Source organism: Physella acuta, unplaced genomic scaffold (genome assembly GCF_028476545.2).
Source record: "Physella acuta isolate Inbredline_101_S28 unplaced genomic scaffold, ASM2847654v3 ptg001135l, whole genome shotgun sequence".
Taxonomy (NCBI): domain Eukaryota; kingdom Metazoa; phylum Mollusca; class Gastropoda; family Physidae; genus Physella; species Physella acuta.
Window position 1 is genome coordinate 64,811 of NW_026732652.1, and position 18,413 is coordinate 83,223.

The following is an 18,413-nucleotide window of genomic DNA, read 5'->3' on the forward strand; positions in this document are numbered from 1 at the left end:
AGTTTTTCGCTCCCGTTGTTCTCACCTTTACTTTGCCATGGCACCTCATCGTCCCAGAAACTCTGTGGCCAACGTCTGAATCAGATTTCCACAAATCTAGACCGACATGCTGCTGCCATCAATCTCCACGATGCTAATCCGGAAGATTAGTTTAATCGGAACCCTAAATCGCTAATCCGGAAGATTAGTTTCATCAGATTTCAACGACATTATCAATTTTTAACTGAACTATAGATTTCTAAGGCAGAATTTGAGTCCCGCTAAAATAAATTTTGACAAGATGATTGCTTGTCATATTTAAAAAAAAAGCTGTTTAGAAAAAAAAACAATGGAACAAACTAAGTATTTTTTTTTCAACATCCATAAATTTGGTGGTTATACTTTTTTGTTTTTACAAAGTTTTACATGACATCAATCTCTCATTAGTAGACTTATTGGCTTAATTAGTAAACATGGGAGGGGGGCAGACGTGGGGATGGGGAGTAGCCAGCAGAAGATCTATACATTGGGACCAACACGTAGAATAAAGAATTGATGTATGATGTTGACTTGTCAGAGATAAAGCATATTGACATTACTCATCATATTTTATAATGCAATTAGTTAGCGTCATGTTAAAAATAAAACATTTGTCTTACAACCCACATCTAGTCACGACGTAATAAAATAATGTTATAGGTTTTTCTACCTCCAGCTGTAAGATAACATGGCAAAACCCAAATGTAAGATAACAAATGTTTACCCATAGAGTAAAATAAGTGTTACCTTTTGGTGTAAGATTACTGATATTGCCTCAAGACAACTAATGTTTTCCTTTCTGACGTCACAGCATGAAAACATTTATTACACTAAAGTCGGCAACGCAATTAGCAACAGAGGTACTAATTACGGAGGAACAATTTTTCTCTGGAATCGACAAAGTATTTTTGTAGACGTTTCTTTTTTCTTAGACAGAAGATAGATGCATTTTCCTCAATGTCTAGCACAGCCCTAGATCTACTAGACTACATGGCAGGAGGGACGAAGTGTAGAATGGTTTATATGGCTGTCATTTATAAAGTTTGTTTTTCAATGAACTCAAGTGATTACAAAACTACTAACATTTAATTGAATATATTCAAAAGTACTGCCCCCCCCCCTCTGATTGTGAGCTTTAGGACCAAGGCCACACCTTCATAGAGTCAAGACCACACCTCCATAGGACCATAACCCAACCTCCATAGGACCAAGACCACACCTCCATAGAGTCAAGAACACCTCCATAGGACCAAGACCACACCTTCATAGGACCATAACCACACCTCCATAGAGTCATGACCACACCTTCATAGGGCCAAGGCAAGACCTCCATCTACTAACAGTTTTAGTCCAGTTGTTCCATCTGAAATGGGGGAGACATCAATGTGTCTCGCCTGTATCAACATGAATGAAGCACACACAATATACCGACCTCTGAAACCCATGGACTAGCGCAACTGCTGACGCTTTTGTAGTATACATTATAGACCATCATCTAATGTAGCATACACAATACATCTAAAACCCATGGGCCAACGCCCGATCTGGGCTTTTTCTCTAATACAGGGGTCTCCAAACTACGGCCAGCGGAGATCTTTTTGTCCAAGGAAAAATCGTTTGTTGATGATGGTTGAGGAACTTTGTCCAGAAAAATCAAAGACATGCCTGGAAGAAACTGGCCCCCGAACTGAAATTTGATAGTTAATGCGGCTCTGGGACTGAAAAGTTTGGAGACCCCTGCTCTAATACAATGGTGTTTGGGGAACTGTAGAATATTCTCAGCCCCCTGGCACTGATACAACCTTGACCTTGGATGGTCTGGTCTAGAAACCAATTTCCGTGAGGTTGTCACCCTCTGCACTAGATGTGCTGAGTCACGAGTTTTGACATGGTCTCTCAGTGACATGTCATAGCACTGTCATCAGCTTAGGGTCATTGTCCTGATAGGTGGGGTTTTTCTTTCTAGGAAATTATGGTTTTGTCATTTGTGGATGTTTTAAGTATGGTTGGCCTGAATACATGTTTTAATAGTTTCAATAAGATTAAGATGAGATGTTTTTTTGCTAAACTCTAAATCTTGTCTGATCAGTTTCAATAAGATGTGTGTGTGGGCTTTTTTTGTTATATTTATAGTCTGTACCAGAACACATTCAAGATGTGTGGTTTAATATGAATGTTTGGTTACTGTTAACCAACAGTTACTATGATTAGTTAAATAGAACAAGTAAGAGTTTTTATACACTGCTATCATCAAAAACATGTTTACACACAATGCTGTCAACACTAAAGAAACTGATGCTAAAATATCAAGATTTGAACAGTCCTTTTCCCATATCAACATTAAAATTCTTCAGTTTTTTTTATATTTCAAATTACATTGATGCCAATGTTTTGTATTTAAAATGCCAGATTATATAATTTAGTGATATACTTGGGCTTAAAAAAAAATTGGACAAGATATTCAAATAAGAAATGAATTTCCCTCTACTATAAAAATAAATAAAAGTAGTAACAGCTTGTGTTTAAAAAAGTAAATATTAGATACAGTGTGTAAACAGCTGCAAGTTGATGTATTGTTGAAGTACCAGAAAATGTAGGTTGACACAAGGGAAGCAATCCACTGTCACCTGCACATAACTCAACTTCCTGAACTAGAGCCAGTAAACAACAAGTCAGAACAGAGTGTCAATCATCTCTCTTTATTGGAGTCATGAGGTGTTTTGGAACTCACATCAATGACAAGTTTATACAACACATTTCAAATGGTGGAAATTAAAAAAAAAAGCAGGTCAATGAACTAACTGGCCAATATAATTGCTCAATGTTTATTCTGAGTAGTGTATGTGTCTGTCCAGTTGATTTCATGTCAACTCTTTAACATCATTTTTAAAAAATACTTGATCAAAATTCTCAGTACAGAATACAGTTAAACATAACAAGCAAATAGGCCGCGCAGTCATCACCAATCAAATGTACGTGTGACATAATGAATGAAATGATGAGTTAACTGTCCTCGTAGAACTTGGGCAGCTGGTCACCAGTCAGGGTGAACCTCTCCACCCCCTCCTTAGAGATGGCAGCCAGACGGATGATTCCTCCACTGGAACCGTCTCTGTTGATGGCTAGGGACACAGCTGGGAACAGAAGAAAATTTAATGCATCATCTCACTCGTCAGGTTCAACATGGGAATCAGGGGGAACTAGGGTAGCTAGGGACACAAGAAGAAAATTTAATGCATCATCTCACAAGCCATGGTTCAACATGGGAATCAGGGGGACATAGGGTAGCTAGGGACACAAGAAGAAAATTTAATGCATCATCTCACAAGCCATGGTTCAACATGGGAATCAGGGGGAACTAGGGACACAAGAAGAAAATTTAATGCATCATCTCACAAGCCAAGGTTCAACATGGGAATCAGGGGGAACTAGGGTAGCTAGGGACACAGCTAGGAACAGAAGAAAATTTAATGTATCATCTCACTAGGCAAGGTTCAACATGGGAATCAGGGGGAACTAGGGACACAAGAAGAAAATTTAATGCATCATCTCACAAGCCAAGGTTCAACATGGGAATCAGGGGGAACTAGGGTAGCTAGGGACAGCTAGGAACAGAAGAAAATTTAATGTATCATCTCACTAGGCAAGGTTCAACATGGGAATCAGGGGGAACTAGGGTAGCTAGGGACACAAGAAGAAAATTTAATGTATCATCTCACTAGGCAAGGTTCAACATGGGAATCAGGGGGAACTAGGGTAGCTAGGGACACAAGAAGAAAATTTAATGTATCATCTCACAAGCCAAGGTTCAAAATGGGAATCAGGGGGAATTAGGGATAGAAAGGGATTGTAGAGCCAGTATAATACTCAGCTATCTAAATATTTAAGGTATTTCATAGAACATTCAGATGTATCTGGCACTTCATGAAAGTCTTATCACAAAAAAAATTTAAACAAGGTCTACAAGGTTGTGCTACATTGTTAACCACATTGCTCATTTGTAAGCTTAAACTGTAACAAAGTGTATTGTTATTCAAGAAGAAGTAGGACAGAAGGTCTAAAATGTCCTGGCTTATTAATCCCCAGTTTACAGCAAGACTAACCATGACTGTAGCTGTTCTGGTACATTCAGACAAGCTGAGTTTAAAAATGATAGAAATAAATGTAGGCCTAACTGCTGTAGATTCTAATTTGTTACCAACATACTGACATTAAAAAAAGGACTAACAATAGTGCTTTGGGTAAAAGATTGTCTAGGTTTGTTTATATTCATGCAGTTTAAACCCCCATAGTTACCAAATTCGTTTATGATGAAGATTAAAATAGCATAAACATCTAGATGAAGTAGTGATAATATCACCATGGTCATTCAACATTATTTTAAATAATTTTTGGGGATATGAATTTAAAAAAAATTAAAATATTTGTTTCTCTTCTCATATATCAGAAACAATACAGATTTTAAAGAGATTTTTTTCAAGTTCACTCTAATTGAGAATTTTATTTCATGGTTGAAAGGGGGTTAACTGTGCTAGAAAACTGTGAAAACATTTACTATTACTCAATTGCTGAATTTCCCCAAGAATGTGAAATTTTTACACTTCAAGAAATTTATATAAACATAAGTTTAAATAAAAAACAAATAGTTCCTAACAAATGTGCTAATAAAAAATAAGTTTGTTTAATGTTATTATTCTAAATTAAACTAGTATCTTAAAAAGCCTTTTAAGGGTTTAGCTAAGACTAAAGTTTTTTTTATCGAAGAAAAAAAATCAGCTCTTAAAAACAACCATTTTAATGATTCAGCAAGAAATTAAATTGAAACAGTGTGAACAAGAGGGTGTGGTAACAAAGCAGCCACATCAAAGTCCTCACTAAGGGAAACAGGGGAGGGCTAGCTTGGGCTATGGCTATGCAAAAAGTTAACAAAACTATTAATAGCAAATAATTTGTTTTAAAAAAAGTAGCTGTTGGAAAAACAGTAAAGCAGAAAGATTGACTTATAGAAAATAGTTTTACCTGCCTCAGCTTAAAAAACTACTTTCTCAAATGTGGAATGACCATGAGGATAAATTATAAATCAAAATGACTTACAATTGGCAACAAATTTTAATGCATCTTCCTTCTTGAGTTTTGGTTTATAGTTAGCATCAACGTAACCATAGAGATATGTGCTGCCTGAACCTCCAATGGTGAATGGCATTTTATGTAACATTCCACCAATGGGGATAGAGTACACCTAGAGGATGAATGAAAATACCACAATACATATGTTAAAATTTAATTGGCAACAGATTTGGTTTGGTGTAAGGGAGACAACAAATATATGTTCACAACTATATTTTTTAATGAAATCTCAGACAAGATTAAGAGAAGAGGAGAGATATTTTTTTTAAACTTTTTAAAACAGGAATTGAAACTAGGAAATCACACTTTAGACCACTTAGAATAAATATTAATATAAACAATTTTATAAACTAAAAATTCAAGTAAATCAATTTAATTTTTTTTTTTATTCAGTACACTAACAAGATATTTTATGAAAAATTAAAACAACCAAATTAATTGTTCATTACTTTGAAATGAGAAATTGTCATGAGCTCACTTAGTTCCATTTTGTTCTCAAAGAGAAAAGTCTAAGCCTACCTGTCCCCCCTCCCGTCTGTCCCAGCCTGCCACAATGATGCCAGCAGAGAGCTGGTCCCTGTGGTCATAACACAGCTGCTTGAATATATTGGCCACTGTTTTCACTAGGGGTTCCTCTCCTGTCTCCATTCTGTCATCACAGAGGGAAAAAACAGGGGATATGATAAGTCACAAAACATGTTCCTTAAATAAGGAATGTAAAAGAAAATGTGGCATATGCAGTCAGAAAAAAGAAACCACATTGACATATTCAGTTGGGTACGTAAAAGGAAAAAAAGTGTTAAATGTACCAACATAATGAACACATTGCTGTCACAGTGTTGGATTTAAGTTATCAGAGTAAAGATCATCAACAAAACATAATATGATTTGCACATGCAAAAAAACAATATATTTGTAACAGCACCATCCCACCAAAATCAGCTCCATCCCATAATTAAATTACCTGTAGGTTTATTCCACCCCACAACCAAATAACCTGTATGTTTATTCCACCCCACAACCAAATAACCTGTAGGTTTATTCCACCCCACAACCAAATAACCTGTAGGTTTATTCCACCCCACAACCAAATAACCTGTAGGTTTATTCCACCCCACAACCAAATAACCTGTACATTTATTCCACCCCACAACCAAATAACCTGTAGGTTTATTCCACCCCACAACCAAATAACCTGTAGGTTTATTCCACCCCACAACCAAATAACCTGTAGGTTTATTTCAGCCCACAACCAAATAACTTGCAAGATCAGTTCCATCCCTCTAAACAACCTGTAGCTCCAATGAAAAATTACTTGCAGGCTCAGCTCCATCCCTTCATAACATGCAGCCTTCACTGCAGCCCTCTATAACCTGTAGGTTTTCAACACCAGCCCTCTATAACCTGAAAGTTTTCAACTCCACCACTTCTCCAACTAAACTGACTTGGTTCCCACATGAAACCTACCTGTGAAATTCAATGTGGTACTTTACAATGTCAGCTATAGCTTGAGTGTCAGCGGCCGAGCCAGAACGACAACAGTAGATGAAGTCTGTCACTTTGGTCAACTTGTCAGTGACACGATTTGCAATATATGTTCTATAACAAAAAAATTGTACAGTAAGAAAACAATGTTACTTCCTACTCAACTCATCAATATTCTCCTCTAAATCACAGTAAGTGTATGTTTAATGAAAGCAAGAATTATTCTGTACAAAAAAAAAAAAAAAAAAAAAAGAGAATGCATAAAAAATGTGCAACTTTCCTTATATTAGGAGTAGTCTATATGCTAGAAAAAAATCTATTGGTTATTGCATTCAATTTTTTTTACCCTGTAGTAGTTCTGGAGTCAGCACCCACAATAACTCCACCATCAAATTCAGTGGCCATAATGGTGGTCTGGAAGTGAGTACAAAATTTGTAGCATTATTTAAACTTACAAATTACAAATACACTTGTGCTGAATACGACTTAATAAACAGAAATTTTGTAAAACATTTAAGAAGAATGTTTTACATTTTTCTTTGCACTGGTATTTTTAAATTTTAATCTTATTTTATTGACTTTATCATGACCTCATTAACTGAAAAAAAAAATCTTTTGTATAGAGTACAAAGTGCAATAAATATTACAACAAAACAAATAAAATGTTTTTTACAGAGTATTTGGATTAGCCAGAACTCTATCCCAGGTGGAAAAAAAATTGCTTATATAGCGGTCGATCAAAAATTGTGCACCATTAAACTAGACTGAATACATTACTATTAATAACTAATTTACTATTAAGACAATTTTAAAGTCAATCACAAGGCTTCTGCTTAAAGGAGAATTCGGAGAATAAACTTATGGGTTAAACTAGTTTTCTGTATGTTTTAACTTTATAAATCTAGTTCAAATCTAACCATGGCTGAAGAATAATGTTACTGCTGATTTCTTGTATATAAAAGTATGGCAAATCAACATAGACCCTCTCTTCCTTATACTCTGTTGATATTTGTTACTCATCTTTTCAGAATGTCCCATGAACTGCAGATCAACAATTTAATGGACCTATATATGTTAGTGATAGTCACAATTAATATTTTGTAATTTTTAGAAACGTTTGTAAAATATTTTCTGGTGCTGCTTAAACTTGAGTAAAATATAAAAACTTTCAGTTAGACAAATTTGTTGCTGGTAAAAGAAAATTTACAAGGCCCACTTGCATGACATTAAATCTTTTAAAATAGGCTAAAATGAAAAATTAAAATCAGAACATGGGAAAGAATTAGGCACTCATCTAATAGACAGCTATACTTCAACTTTTTTTTTATGACAGCTAATAAGTGAACAAAAAATAATAAAAGATAACCCATTCCCAATTGGGATTGAACCCACAACCCTTAAAGAACCTCCCAAACCAAAACCTCCCAGTTGCATATGTGTATAGGATACAAGGCTAGGTGGAAGGAAATACCTTCCATGCAGAAACTTGATATTTCTTGGGTTAGCACTGAGTGGGGACCCGCAGGATTCAAAATTAGAGTGGCTGTTCATTTTTTTTTAATTAATGCAGAGACTGATATGTGACTAACAAGAATAAATTGGATTTCTTAATAAAAAAAGTCAAATTTTTACGGCATTGAATATAAGAGCATTTATTTATATGTAGCCTAGCTTATTACTTAATAAAGGGATACTGAGAGACAGTGTTTTTATTTATCACAGTGAAGATTGCCCGCCTCCTTACTGGAGTTACAGGAAATAATTGAAAATGTCATGTTGGTCCAAAAATTGTTAGTTGTTAGCCACCTGTTGTTAGGGTTAGTTGCAGTTAGACCTGATTAGTGGAAAGATATTTCTACATTGAATATTGTAGGCCTATTGGGAAATTTTTCCTAATTATCATAGAATGATAAAATGGACCCAGATGAATCCTATAATATACCCATTGATAAAAATATCAAATTTATCATTCTAGGCTTAATAGTTTTTTTTTATATGAATTTTCAAAGTTATGTGTTTAACTTGTTATGTTTCATTGTAACCTGCATTCGAGACGTGTGATTGGCTTTAAACTTGCATACCAATGTTGCTATTAATGATATAATGATAAAACTTTGCACATTTGTACTCAATGATATAGGCAATAGAAGTCTACAAATAAAATAAAAATTAGAAAAGAGGTAACTAGAAATAATGAAGTTAAATTAAGGGGTGTGGCACTGTTCTATAGTGACTGCCATAAGAGGATTTCCAGACTGCACAGCTAGGTTGCTATTCCATATACCATCATGAAACTTTATATATTAGGACTAGAGCATGTAAAAAATACAATCATGCAAGTAAAATAAACATAGCTAGAGGAAAACTTTAAATAGTGAACTTGAATATGGTACAGCGCAATTAGACTATGTTGATTAACTACAGGCTAATATGTTGCACTTCTTTGTTGCTACTATAAAAATAAAGATTAAACTTTACATATTGATTCTGGTGTTAGTAATAAGAATGCTAGTATACATATTGTACAGGTAATGTATAGATTTAGAACTTACAAGTCAAATACAGAACAATATGATCAAGATACTTAACAATTTGCAATAAACATTGGATTTGTGTCGTATCCTTTGATAAATTCTTAAATGACATTAATTAATAAAGTGTTCATGTTTTCTTTCTATTATAGTTGCCTATAACTAAAACTGTAATGCAGTGCAGCTTATAAAATTGGGTATTATTATTTTTAATTTAGGCCCTTTATAGTATAGTACTTTATAGATCTAGATACTACAGATAGGCCTGTCAGTATTTACATTAAGGCCTAATAGTTTATATATAGGCCTATATATATTGTTACACATCTCTAGACCCATTATTATTTTATTGTTTTTATTTCCATTTAGATCTAGATCTAGATTCTATTTTTTTAAAAATTGTTTACAATAAATATAGATTTTTTTCTACTTGAAAATGCCTTTATAATCTATTACTATTTATCTGCAATTCGTTAATGCTAGTTTGCTAGATCTAGTTAACCTGGTATTAAGAAGGTTAATAAAATCTGGCTAATTTAAAATTTTATAATTTATTTAGGCAGCAATTAGGCCTAATTACATTCTTCTCATTTTTAATCTAATAATTTAGATCTACAGTAAATTTATTTTAAAGCCCATTTTATTGTAACAGTCCATTTAAAAACAAACAGCTATTAAAAAACATCGTATGCGCATATCTATTAATATCTCGTAACCCGGCCGCCATTATGAAATTACGCACGCTTTCTCGTTCCTACCCGTACGGGTTTTATCGCGCTACTCCTCATTGGCCTGTGCTTGAAAACCCTTCAAATCGACATTTCTATTTATCCAAATGGTTGGCATGCTATTTAAGCCTATTTTCATACAATTTAGAGGATTATTTATATCTGAAATTTAGTTGTCAATGCGCCAGTTCGGTAGCGTCGGCATTTCGACAAATATTTGCTATTATCGGTGATCGCTTTTGGTATCGGACAATGTAAAACGGGAGCTAATTCATTTATTAGTATGTATAAAAGATGAAATTCAACTCAAATATTCATATCGAATACATTTTATTCTTCGATTCCGATGGCGAGAATTAACATGTTAAAAAATGTCGAATTTCAACAAGTACGATGAAAAAGTCAGGATGTGGTCGTACCGAATCGAAACAGCGGAAGTCGAAAAACCTAAATATTGCTTCGGCTAGAGTCGGCAAGACAAAAACAATCAGTTTGGGCCATAAATTTGTGGTTAGAGATCTAACTGCAATTTAATTGCTACATACTAATAATACTATAATAGACTTTGCAAAGTTAAATTAAAACAAACTTAGATCTAAATCTAATATGACAATTAGGCCTAATAATTACCCTCAATTTAAATTTGTGAAACACCAACTAAAAACAAATGCTGCAAACTCAGACTATCGAAAATTGGTGGATGTTTGTTTCTGTTAAAACTATGAGCAATTCAATTTGTTAATTAACAATAAAGTTTCTTTAATGATTCAGTGGATAAGCGCATAGATCTATATGGGATTTATTTAAACTCATACTTACACCTGTAGATACTTCTGTATTCATCCATTCTAAGCCGCTGCCTAACATTCCAGGACCGTTGTTGAAACTGCTAGTCATAGTAGCCATTTTGTTTGACTGTGCATTAAAGAGTTAAATTCCTGTTTTATTACGGAAACTATAATTTCGCCTTTTATCTTTCTAATAGTTTAAGATCTGTGTAGGGCCTATATTAAAAAAAATACCATTGGCAACTATATTTTTTTCCAACCATCTGCTGCTACAATTAGTGATAATACATATAGATCTATATTGATAATTATAAAATAGCGTTAAAGAAATTGTAACGCTGTTCATGTACCATAAAAGTACAAAAGAAATGTTATTAAAGTAATTAAGTAAACCTAAAAGCATTGGAAGCAGGGCCTATACATGTTTACTAGTAGTAACTCCAGTATTTGAACTGACAATATATTTCTTAACATATTCACAATATTATTTTGTTTTCGATATATTTAATAATATTTAATAAATTCTCTTCATCAGACACAGGCAACTGCGATAGAAGATTTTTTTGTAAAAGGGGAGTAATAATGATGTATTGCTTTTGGGATTAGCCCGTAGTGTCGAAACGAAAGTACAGATATTTTAAACTTGGCCGTACTGTCGAAAATCCCGCTGAAATATTTTTAAGTAGTCGAACAGCTAAGATCGTTGTTTATTTTACTTAAATAATTTACGATACCGAAACTAGATCCAACAGAAAACATAATTAATTGATTTGGTGGGAAATATCTAGATCTCTAGATCTTTTTGTAGAAAATAAAATAGATCTTGGCACTGATTAGTAAATTACACAATAATTAGATCTACATCTACATCTCTATTTTAACGTATTTTATTTCACGTTCACCTCCAGTTGAGCGTATTTTATTATTAATTAATTTAATAATAGGCCTAATGAATTATAATAATTAATATTACATTATTAATAATTAATTTCTAATTTATTAATATTTTTTTTTTATTTATAACATTTTTATTGATAACCCTTGCCTTAGCTAGCATAGCACGGGTGGGGGGGGGGGGGGTGCAGACTGCACCAGATGACACTATTTAAGGGGGTGACACCAAGGCAAAAAATTGCAAAATATACAGAAGAAAAATGTTGTTTTGCCAGTCCCATTAATGATTAATTAAAGTTAAATAGTCTTTTAAGTACAAATTGACAATTATTACCAGAGGGTGGGGGTGATACCATGTCGTAAAGGTACTAAAGTACTAACTATAGAGAAAACATTGCTACATCCAAGTTCCAACTGTATTATTAACAGACTAAAGATAAACCTCGTTACTTGGGTGACACCCGATCTAGCGATGCCATTGGGCCTTAGACGTAAGCACTTTATTTAAATTTTTACTAATTTCAAAACTTTAATCTTCAGGTTCTCTCAACATGGAGACAGGAATAAGACAGACACAGGGACAAAGATACCAACAATGTTCTAGAACACTGCAATCAACTGATTTACAACCCTCTGTATTCAAGTGGCTAGAGTACTACCATGTATGTTACTTTAAGAGTTAATTGTTCAGATCCCTTTATGTGACTTCTGTGGGGTGGAGGACTATACTACATTCTAAATTTTAAGTATTCCATTTAAGAGTGTAAACTAAATTAAGATATTAGTAATATTATTAGTATCACTTTTAAGTACCATTTATACTGTACTATAATAAAGTAAACTGATCTTGTCATTGTTTTGCAGGTGTTTTGTGCTTATGGGTTTATGATTACAGTAAAAAATAAAACCAAGTGCTGTGATAGGTTGAAACAAACCAGGTATGATTGTAAATATGAAAGAATTTCCAATCTGATTTAATTAAAGGTGAAACTTTTGTTGGTAAACTAATTGCATTATAACAGTAAAAAATGTAACACTGAATAATAAAGCTGAATGATAAATTAAAAACCATTATGTAGAGCTGAACTGTTGTGATTGTATTTTGTTAATTTTTTTTATTTGTACATGTAAGCTTCCTTTCAGGTCCATGGGACAGATGGAGAGATCATGAGTTTCTCTGACTTTGGCATAGGAAGGGATAGTGTAGTCAAGTTTAATACAATGCTCAGCCACCTTTATTTTCCCAACCAGTTACTAGAGCCCATTATTAGAACTTGAGACTATCAGGTTAGTTATCCAATGTTCTGCTACTCACATACACTATTATTTGTATATAGTTATATTTTATAAATCATTTGTTTATTTATCATTGTGAATTTAAGGTTACACTAAACAAGCACCAACTGTACTGCAATGTACTTCCCAATGAGAAGTGGGGTGCAAACATTTGATTTAAAGCAAATTATGTAAGGTGATGGTGTGGCTTAGCTATGGAGCAAGACGGTATAACCCAAAGTCTCAAGTTTGAATCTGGATTCAAGTCAGCAGAACTTCCCTGAGTTCACCCAGCTGCTCTGATAGATACCTAACTCACGTTAGGAAAAGTAAAGGAGACTGGGCATAGTGCTGACCACACTATCCCTTCATATGCTGAAGTCACAGAAACAGCTTATCTCTACTGCACTTGCCCCATGGACCGGCAGGCTAAATAAACTTAAGTGATGTGATACATATAATATTAATTTGTTAACCAAAACATTTTGTTTGTCTGCAGCGAACCTGGATTAATAAAACAGTGAAATCTTGCTGGAAGGTGCTATCACAGTATAACTGGTAACTAAAAAAAAATTTTGATGCTATTTTATTTTAATATTTAGTAGGGCTATATATGAGTTGAACTAAACTAAAAAAGATATTTTCATACATGAACTAATATGTGGACACTATTGATTCTAAATGTAAAAAACTCAGATATCTTACTGTTAATTCAAAATGTGTGCTATATCAGTCAGCATGTTTGCCAAAGCCACATTGTCAAACAAATGTTTGAAATAAAGGGTAGACCTTTGTAGACAATCTTTATTTTAGTACAATTTCCACACTCAAGATATTTCAGTTTTAATATGTCACCATAACAGCAACTGGTGGAGGGCGTCTCTTTAAAGATTAAACCTTTGTCTTTATTTTCTTACAGAATGTGTATTTTTTGTTTCCCAGGATTTACCAGCCTGAGGATTAAGGCGTCTCTTCAAGATGGATGTTAGAACATCACAGATGGTTATTTTTTCAGCCCACCTGATGTTCAGTTTGCTACACAGCCATTCATTATTGAAAGTCTCAGAACCATAGAGGAGAACAAATTTTACATTGCTGTTCAACAGTCATATTTGGAAAACTGTAGACAGCTCTTGACATCCATATTGTGCGGAGGATGTTGGATACTTTGCTGATGTCTTTTGATGTCCTCATCTGCTCCCCCATCTTCTTACAACAGATCCTAGATGTGTGAAGCGATCCTGCTCCAAAATAGTCATTTCTTGTATCCTAAGTGGAACTCCTGTTTGTTGTTGATTCTTATCTCTTCTGTTTTTTCCAGTTGATCATTAAGCCTATATTAAGAAGGTTCATCATAGTTTGCTTAGCGTGGATTGGGCATGTTGTTGTCAATGTGAGTGAGAGTATAGCATCCTCAATATCTAGACCTCCAGCTAAGTGAGGGTCCACTGTATTTCAACCTTTTGGTCTGATGTACTTTATTGGTGAAAAGCTTATACTTATAACATTTCTGTACTCACTGAAAAAGGGCTGGTTAACTTGTGGATAATCTGGCAGTTGGAGTCTTTGTGCAGGTGTTGGATACTATTGCTGAATTTCTTAGCGATTGAATGTGCAAATTCAATTTTTTCACTAGGTTGGCTTTCATGTAGAGATATTCTGCTACGCAGTATTTGTTTATAAATATGTGTTTCTATATATATATATATATATATATATGCATATATTTATGTTTGTGTGTGAAACTAAGGTCTAGTTACACACAGTCATATAATATTAAAAACTTGTTAGATTAAGATGTGGATTAGAGATTGTCTGTTGCCATCAAATTTTTATTTATTGTGGAGGTTGTATGTATTGATTCCATTTTGTCTAGTTATTGAGCATACTGAAATCTGATAATATTGATTTATCTATCTACTTACTTGTCCACTTGTAACCTATATGATCTATTACTTAATTGTAGCATCAAAAGTATTCTTTTAATGTGAATAAAAATGTTAAACAAGTAAACTATCGCTTCATGTTACAGTATAAATTTAAGTAGCCAGTTTGTGCACCTGTAATTTTCTTGTAGTGGGAAGGGCATTCATCTCACAGTGAAGTAAACATGTCTAGCATTTACTATGATTTACACTAGTATTAGTAAAAGTAATTCAAGAGAATTGCAAATTGCATATTTTTATGCATCTGTATTGGGAGGTTAAAAAAAATAATTATGCACATTATCAATCTTCATATATATAGTTAACACATACATTAAAGTATAGCAAAGCAGTGACGTCGCTAGTTCGCACTCCACGCCCGCGCTACGCCTCTGTAGCAAAGTGTATATATATCCCACTGACAAGCTTTTAAAAATGTAGGGTACCAGCACAGGCGACAATGTCTCAATCACTAGTAAATAGGCTTGAAAGTACTACATGGACTTGTACAACTAATTGAGCTGTAATATGTTGCAAGATATGTATGGCTTGATGACACTGACAGGTGCTTAATAAAAAGCAAAGGATTAATATACCAGTGTAGTTTTTATGTACGAGAGGTTTATGGGGGGGGGGGGGGGGGGTTAGGGCAAGTGTCTAATATCAGAAAGGGATGCTAGTTACGGCGCTTCATGAACAACGAGAGCTTCATTTATGACAGGATTAATCAGATTAATTTCAAACTTTTGCTTGGAGGAGGTGGATCACCTTTATTACAGAAGTAGGTGAGGATGTCAGATTTAGGGAATTTACAAGAGTACCCTAATGTTTGTTAGTAAACCGGTAATAAAATACTTTCTGGCTCTAACACCGATGTAGACTTCATGAACTTTATAAGTAGGTACTAGTTAGTTACACGTCAAGTATATTACTCGTTAACTAAAATAGTGTTGTACATGTTCACCCCCGCAATCTATTTGCCGCTCTAAAAGGCTGAGTTACTCCAATGCCAACTTTCTCAAGTACATCCACTCTGATGCAAGGTAAGATACAAGAATCTGACGAAGAAAAGTTTACTCGTGACCCAGAGAAAAACAAAATTTCGCCTGGTCAGCCTCATTCACTAATATTGACAAACTTTAAGCGATTAGCCCCAGAATCCACGATGACAATAGTACAGAAAACAATACCAACGTAAGTCAAAGCTCGGCAAGGTGGGATGCGACTTCTTTATGATGGTTTAATCAATTTCAGAGAGAACAAATACAAGAACAAAGTTTCTTCCAGGCAGAGTTTCTTCCAGGCAGAGTTTCTTCTAGGCATCTCTTTCACCGCCCCCCCCCCCCCCGAACAAAATGGAATTTATATAGAAAATATATACTTTCGACAGTGTCCGCCCCCCCCCCGTCAATTACCCCCTTGTCAATCCCCCCCCCCCCCCGGGGAATTACCCCCCCCCCCCCTTTCAAGTTAAAATCCTAACTCTAACTAGAATTTTATACCTATATACTACTTTAATCCAAACCTTAAGAAAAAGACCAAAACCTAAGAATCCACCTTAGCCTAAAACTTCACACAAAACCAAAACCAAAGCTAGACACAACCCTAACCCTAAAACTAGCTCTAACACTAACCCTAGCCCTAACCCTAATCTTAACTCTAACCCTAGCCCTAACCCTAACCCTAATCCTAACCCTAGCCCTAGCCCTAACCCTAACCCTAGCCCTAAAACCTAACCCTAGCCCTAAACCTAGCCCTAACCCTAACCCTAGCCCTAAAACCTAACCCTAACCCTAACACTAAACCTAGCCCTAACCCTAAACCTAACCCTAGCCCTGAAACCTAACCCTAACCCTAACCCTAGCCCTAACCCTAACCCTAACCCTAGCTCTAACCCTAACTCTAACCCTGTCCGGGGGGGGGGGGTAATGTCCTACTGGGCGGGGGGTAATTGACAGGGGGGGGGGGTAATTGACAGGGGGGTAATTACTCTGGGGGGGGGGGGGTAATGTCGGGGGGGGGAATATCCAGGGGGTAATTGACAGGGTGGAAATGCCCTGTTCCCGTTGACATACATCTAGTTCTGACAAGATTTTGGAAAAATATCGATGTTATAAGAAAAATTCTACAGCAATTTTAAGGGGGGGGGGGGGGGGGGGTGGGTTGTAGACTGAGGTTGTGACGTCATTTAGGGGGGGGGGGGGTCTTGATTTTTGTGAAGATGTGTGACGGAGGGTAGGGGGAAGCGTGAGGTCATTTATGGATGACCCCTTATTAAAAAATAAAAAGATTTCTAAGTTTAAACTTCGTCGAGAAATTCAATTTGAACTACAATAATAATTTTACAGAAAAATAAAGCACGTGGAAATACCATTTCGGACCTTACAGTAAGTAGGGCATACTTCAAAGAAGAGTTTTCCTGTTTCCGTGACCATTGAAGACCCATAAGAAGTGATAATAATAATGTGGTCGGTTCTATGACCTTTATTAAACATAGTCAGGTACCCATCAGATCTGAGTCAACTCAGATACGTCCTAAGTACTTGATTCTGGTGTGACGGTAATGTGATTCTACCGCCACCCTGTGCTCCGCGTCTTCCTCCCTCTTCTTCCCCCCCCCCCCCCCCCCCCCCGTTAGACTGTTCAGTCGCTAGATCTACATTGTGACTCATCCCAAGCCGAAAAGGCTTATGGGACAGGCCCGTCGCTGGTGCGATATTAGGGCCGGTAACCGATTAACTCGGTCTTTCTACCCCGACCACTGCCCTTGCTCAGCGCACCTGCACGCTAACCCTCACCCTGGGTATAAGCGTCCAAGAAATTAGGAGTTATCGCTTCTTAACAGAAGGTATTTGATTATTTTAAAAAACTAGAAATCTATAATATCGACCTTAAGTGTCATATGTTTTATTGTCTGCATTTGATGTAATTTTACTATTATCTATATTGTTGTAATTTTCCCTCAACTTGAGTTGTATTGAATGAGTACCTCTCATTACTATATCCCACAACATTGTTCTATCCTACACATGTAACTCTAGTTATGTTGTTTATGTTAGCAATATTTAGTAGGCCATGCCTTCTATTTACAGCGTTCTAGGTCGGGGACCAATCATTCAACTCACAACTGCTATTTTAACAGACAAGGCGAACGCATGTGTACGCGTTGGAAGTCTCAAGTTATTAAGTTATGTAAACTCTATATGTGTAATGAAAGTTTATAATTAAGACATCACATACGCAAAACAAAGTTTGTAATAAATTTATTAATAACCTTCTAGGTTATTAGCGTTATTATTTTAATATCAGTAACTGTTGTACTATATTCCCGGTAGAGAAGCGGCACAGACCCTCCTACCGGTTGAATTTACAGATTTTACTACTATCACGGTACAAATATACAATTTTACCGTTAACATGGGGGCTCGTCAAACTAAATACTAGACACGAGTTAGCCACTCGTATTTGAAATTTTGCTGTTTCACATATTTGTATTTTACTTAACTAGGCAATATTCACTAGTTTTGTTATTTTTACAGAGGAACTGACTGTGTTATCTTTATTAAATCTGTCATCGCTTTCTGCAGGACATCTGCTGTGTTAACATCATGTACTATTGTCATCATTGCTGACTCGCCTAAA

General features: G+C 35.3%; 1 protein-coding gene and 1 long non-coding RNA gene across 5 annotated transcripts; one reads left to right on the forward strand and one right to left on the reverse strand.

The window, feature by feature from the left end:
• Positions 1-2,696: 2,696 nt before the first annotated feature.
• On the reverse strand, positions 2,697-10,815 carry LOC131956216 (proteasome subunit beta type-6). The gene is made up of 6 exons (XM_059320631.1): positions 10,709-10,815; positions 6,977-7,044; positions 6,613-6,744; positions 5,665-5,794; positions 5,113-5,257; positions 2,697-3,152 (listed from the first exon to the last, which is right to left on the reverse strand). Exons 1-6 carry the CDS (start codon positions 10,793-10,795, stop codon positions 3,022-3,024), a joined length of 693 nt encoding a protein of 230 aa, XP_059176614.1. The 5' UTR covers positions 10,796-10,815; the 3' UTR covers positions 2,697-3,021.
• Positions 10,816-11,410: 595 nt separating this feature from the next.
• LOC131956215 (uncharacterized) lies at positions 11,411-14,018 on the forward strand. Of its 4 annotated transcripts, none has more exons than XR_009388945.1 (6): positions 11,411-11,450; positions 12,112-12,233; positions 12,436-12,509; positions 12,704-12,858; positions 13,346-13,404; positions 13,789-14,018. It is a non-coding gene; the product is annotated as an uncharacterized LOC131956215 (long non-coding RNA). The 4 variants fall into 4 exon arrangements; XR_009388946.1 differs by having other exon boundaries at positions 11,446-11,513; XR_009388943.1 differs by lacking the exon at positions 11,411-11,450 and having other exon boundaries at positions 11,789-12,233.
• The last annotated feature ends 4,395 nt before the right edge of the window (positions 14,019-18,413 follow it).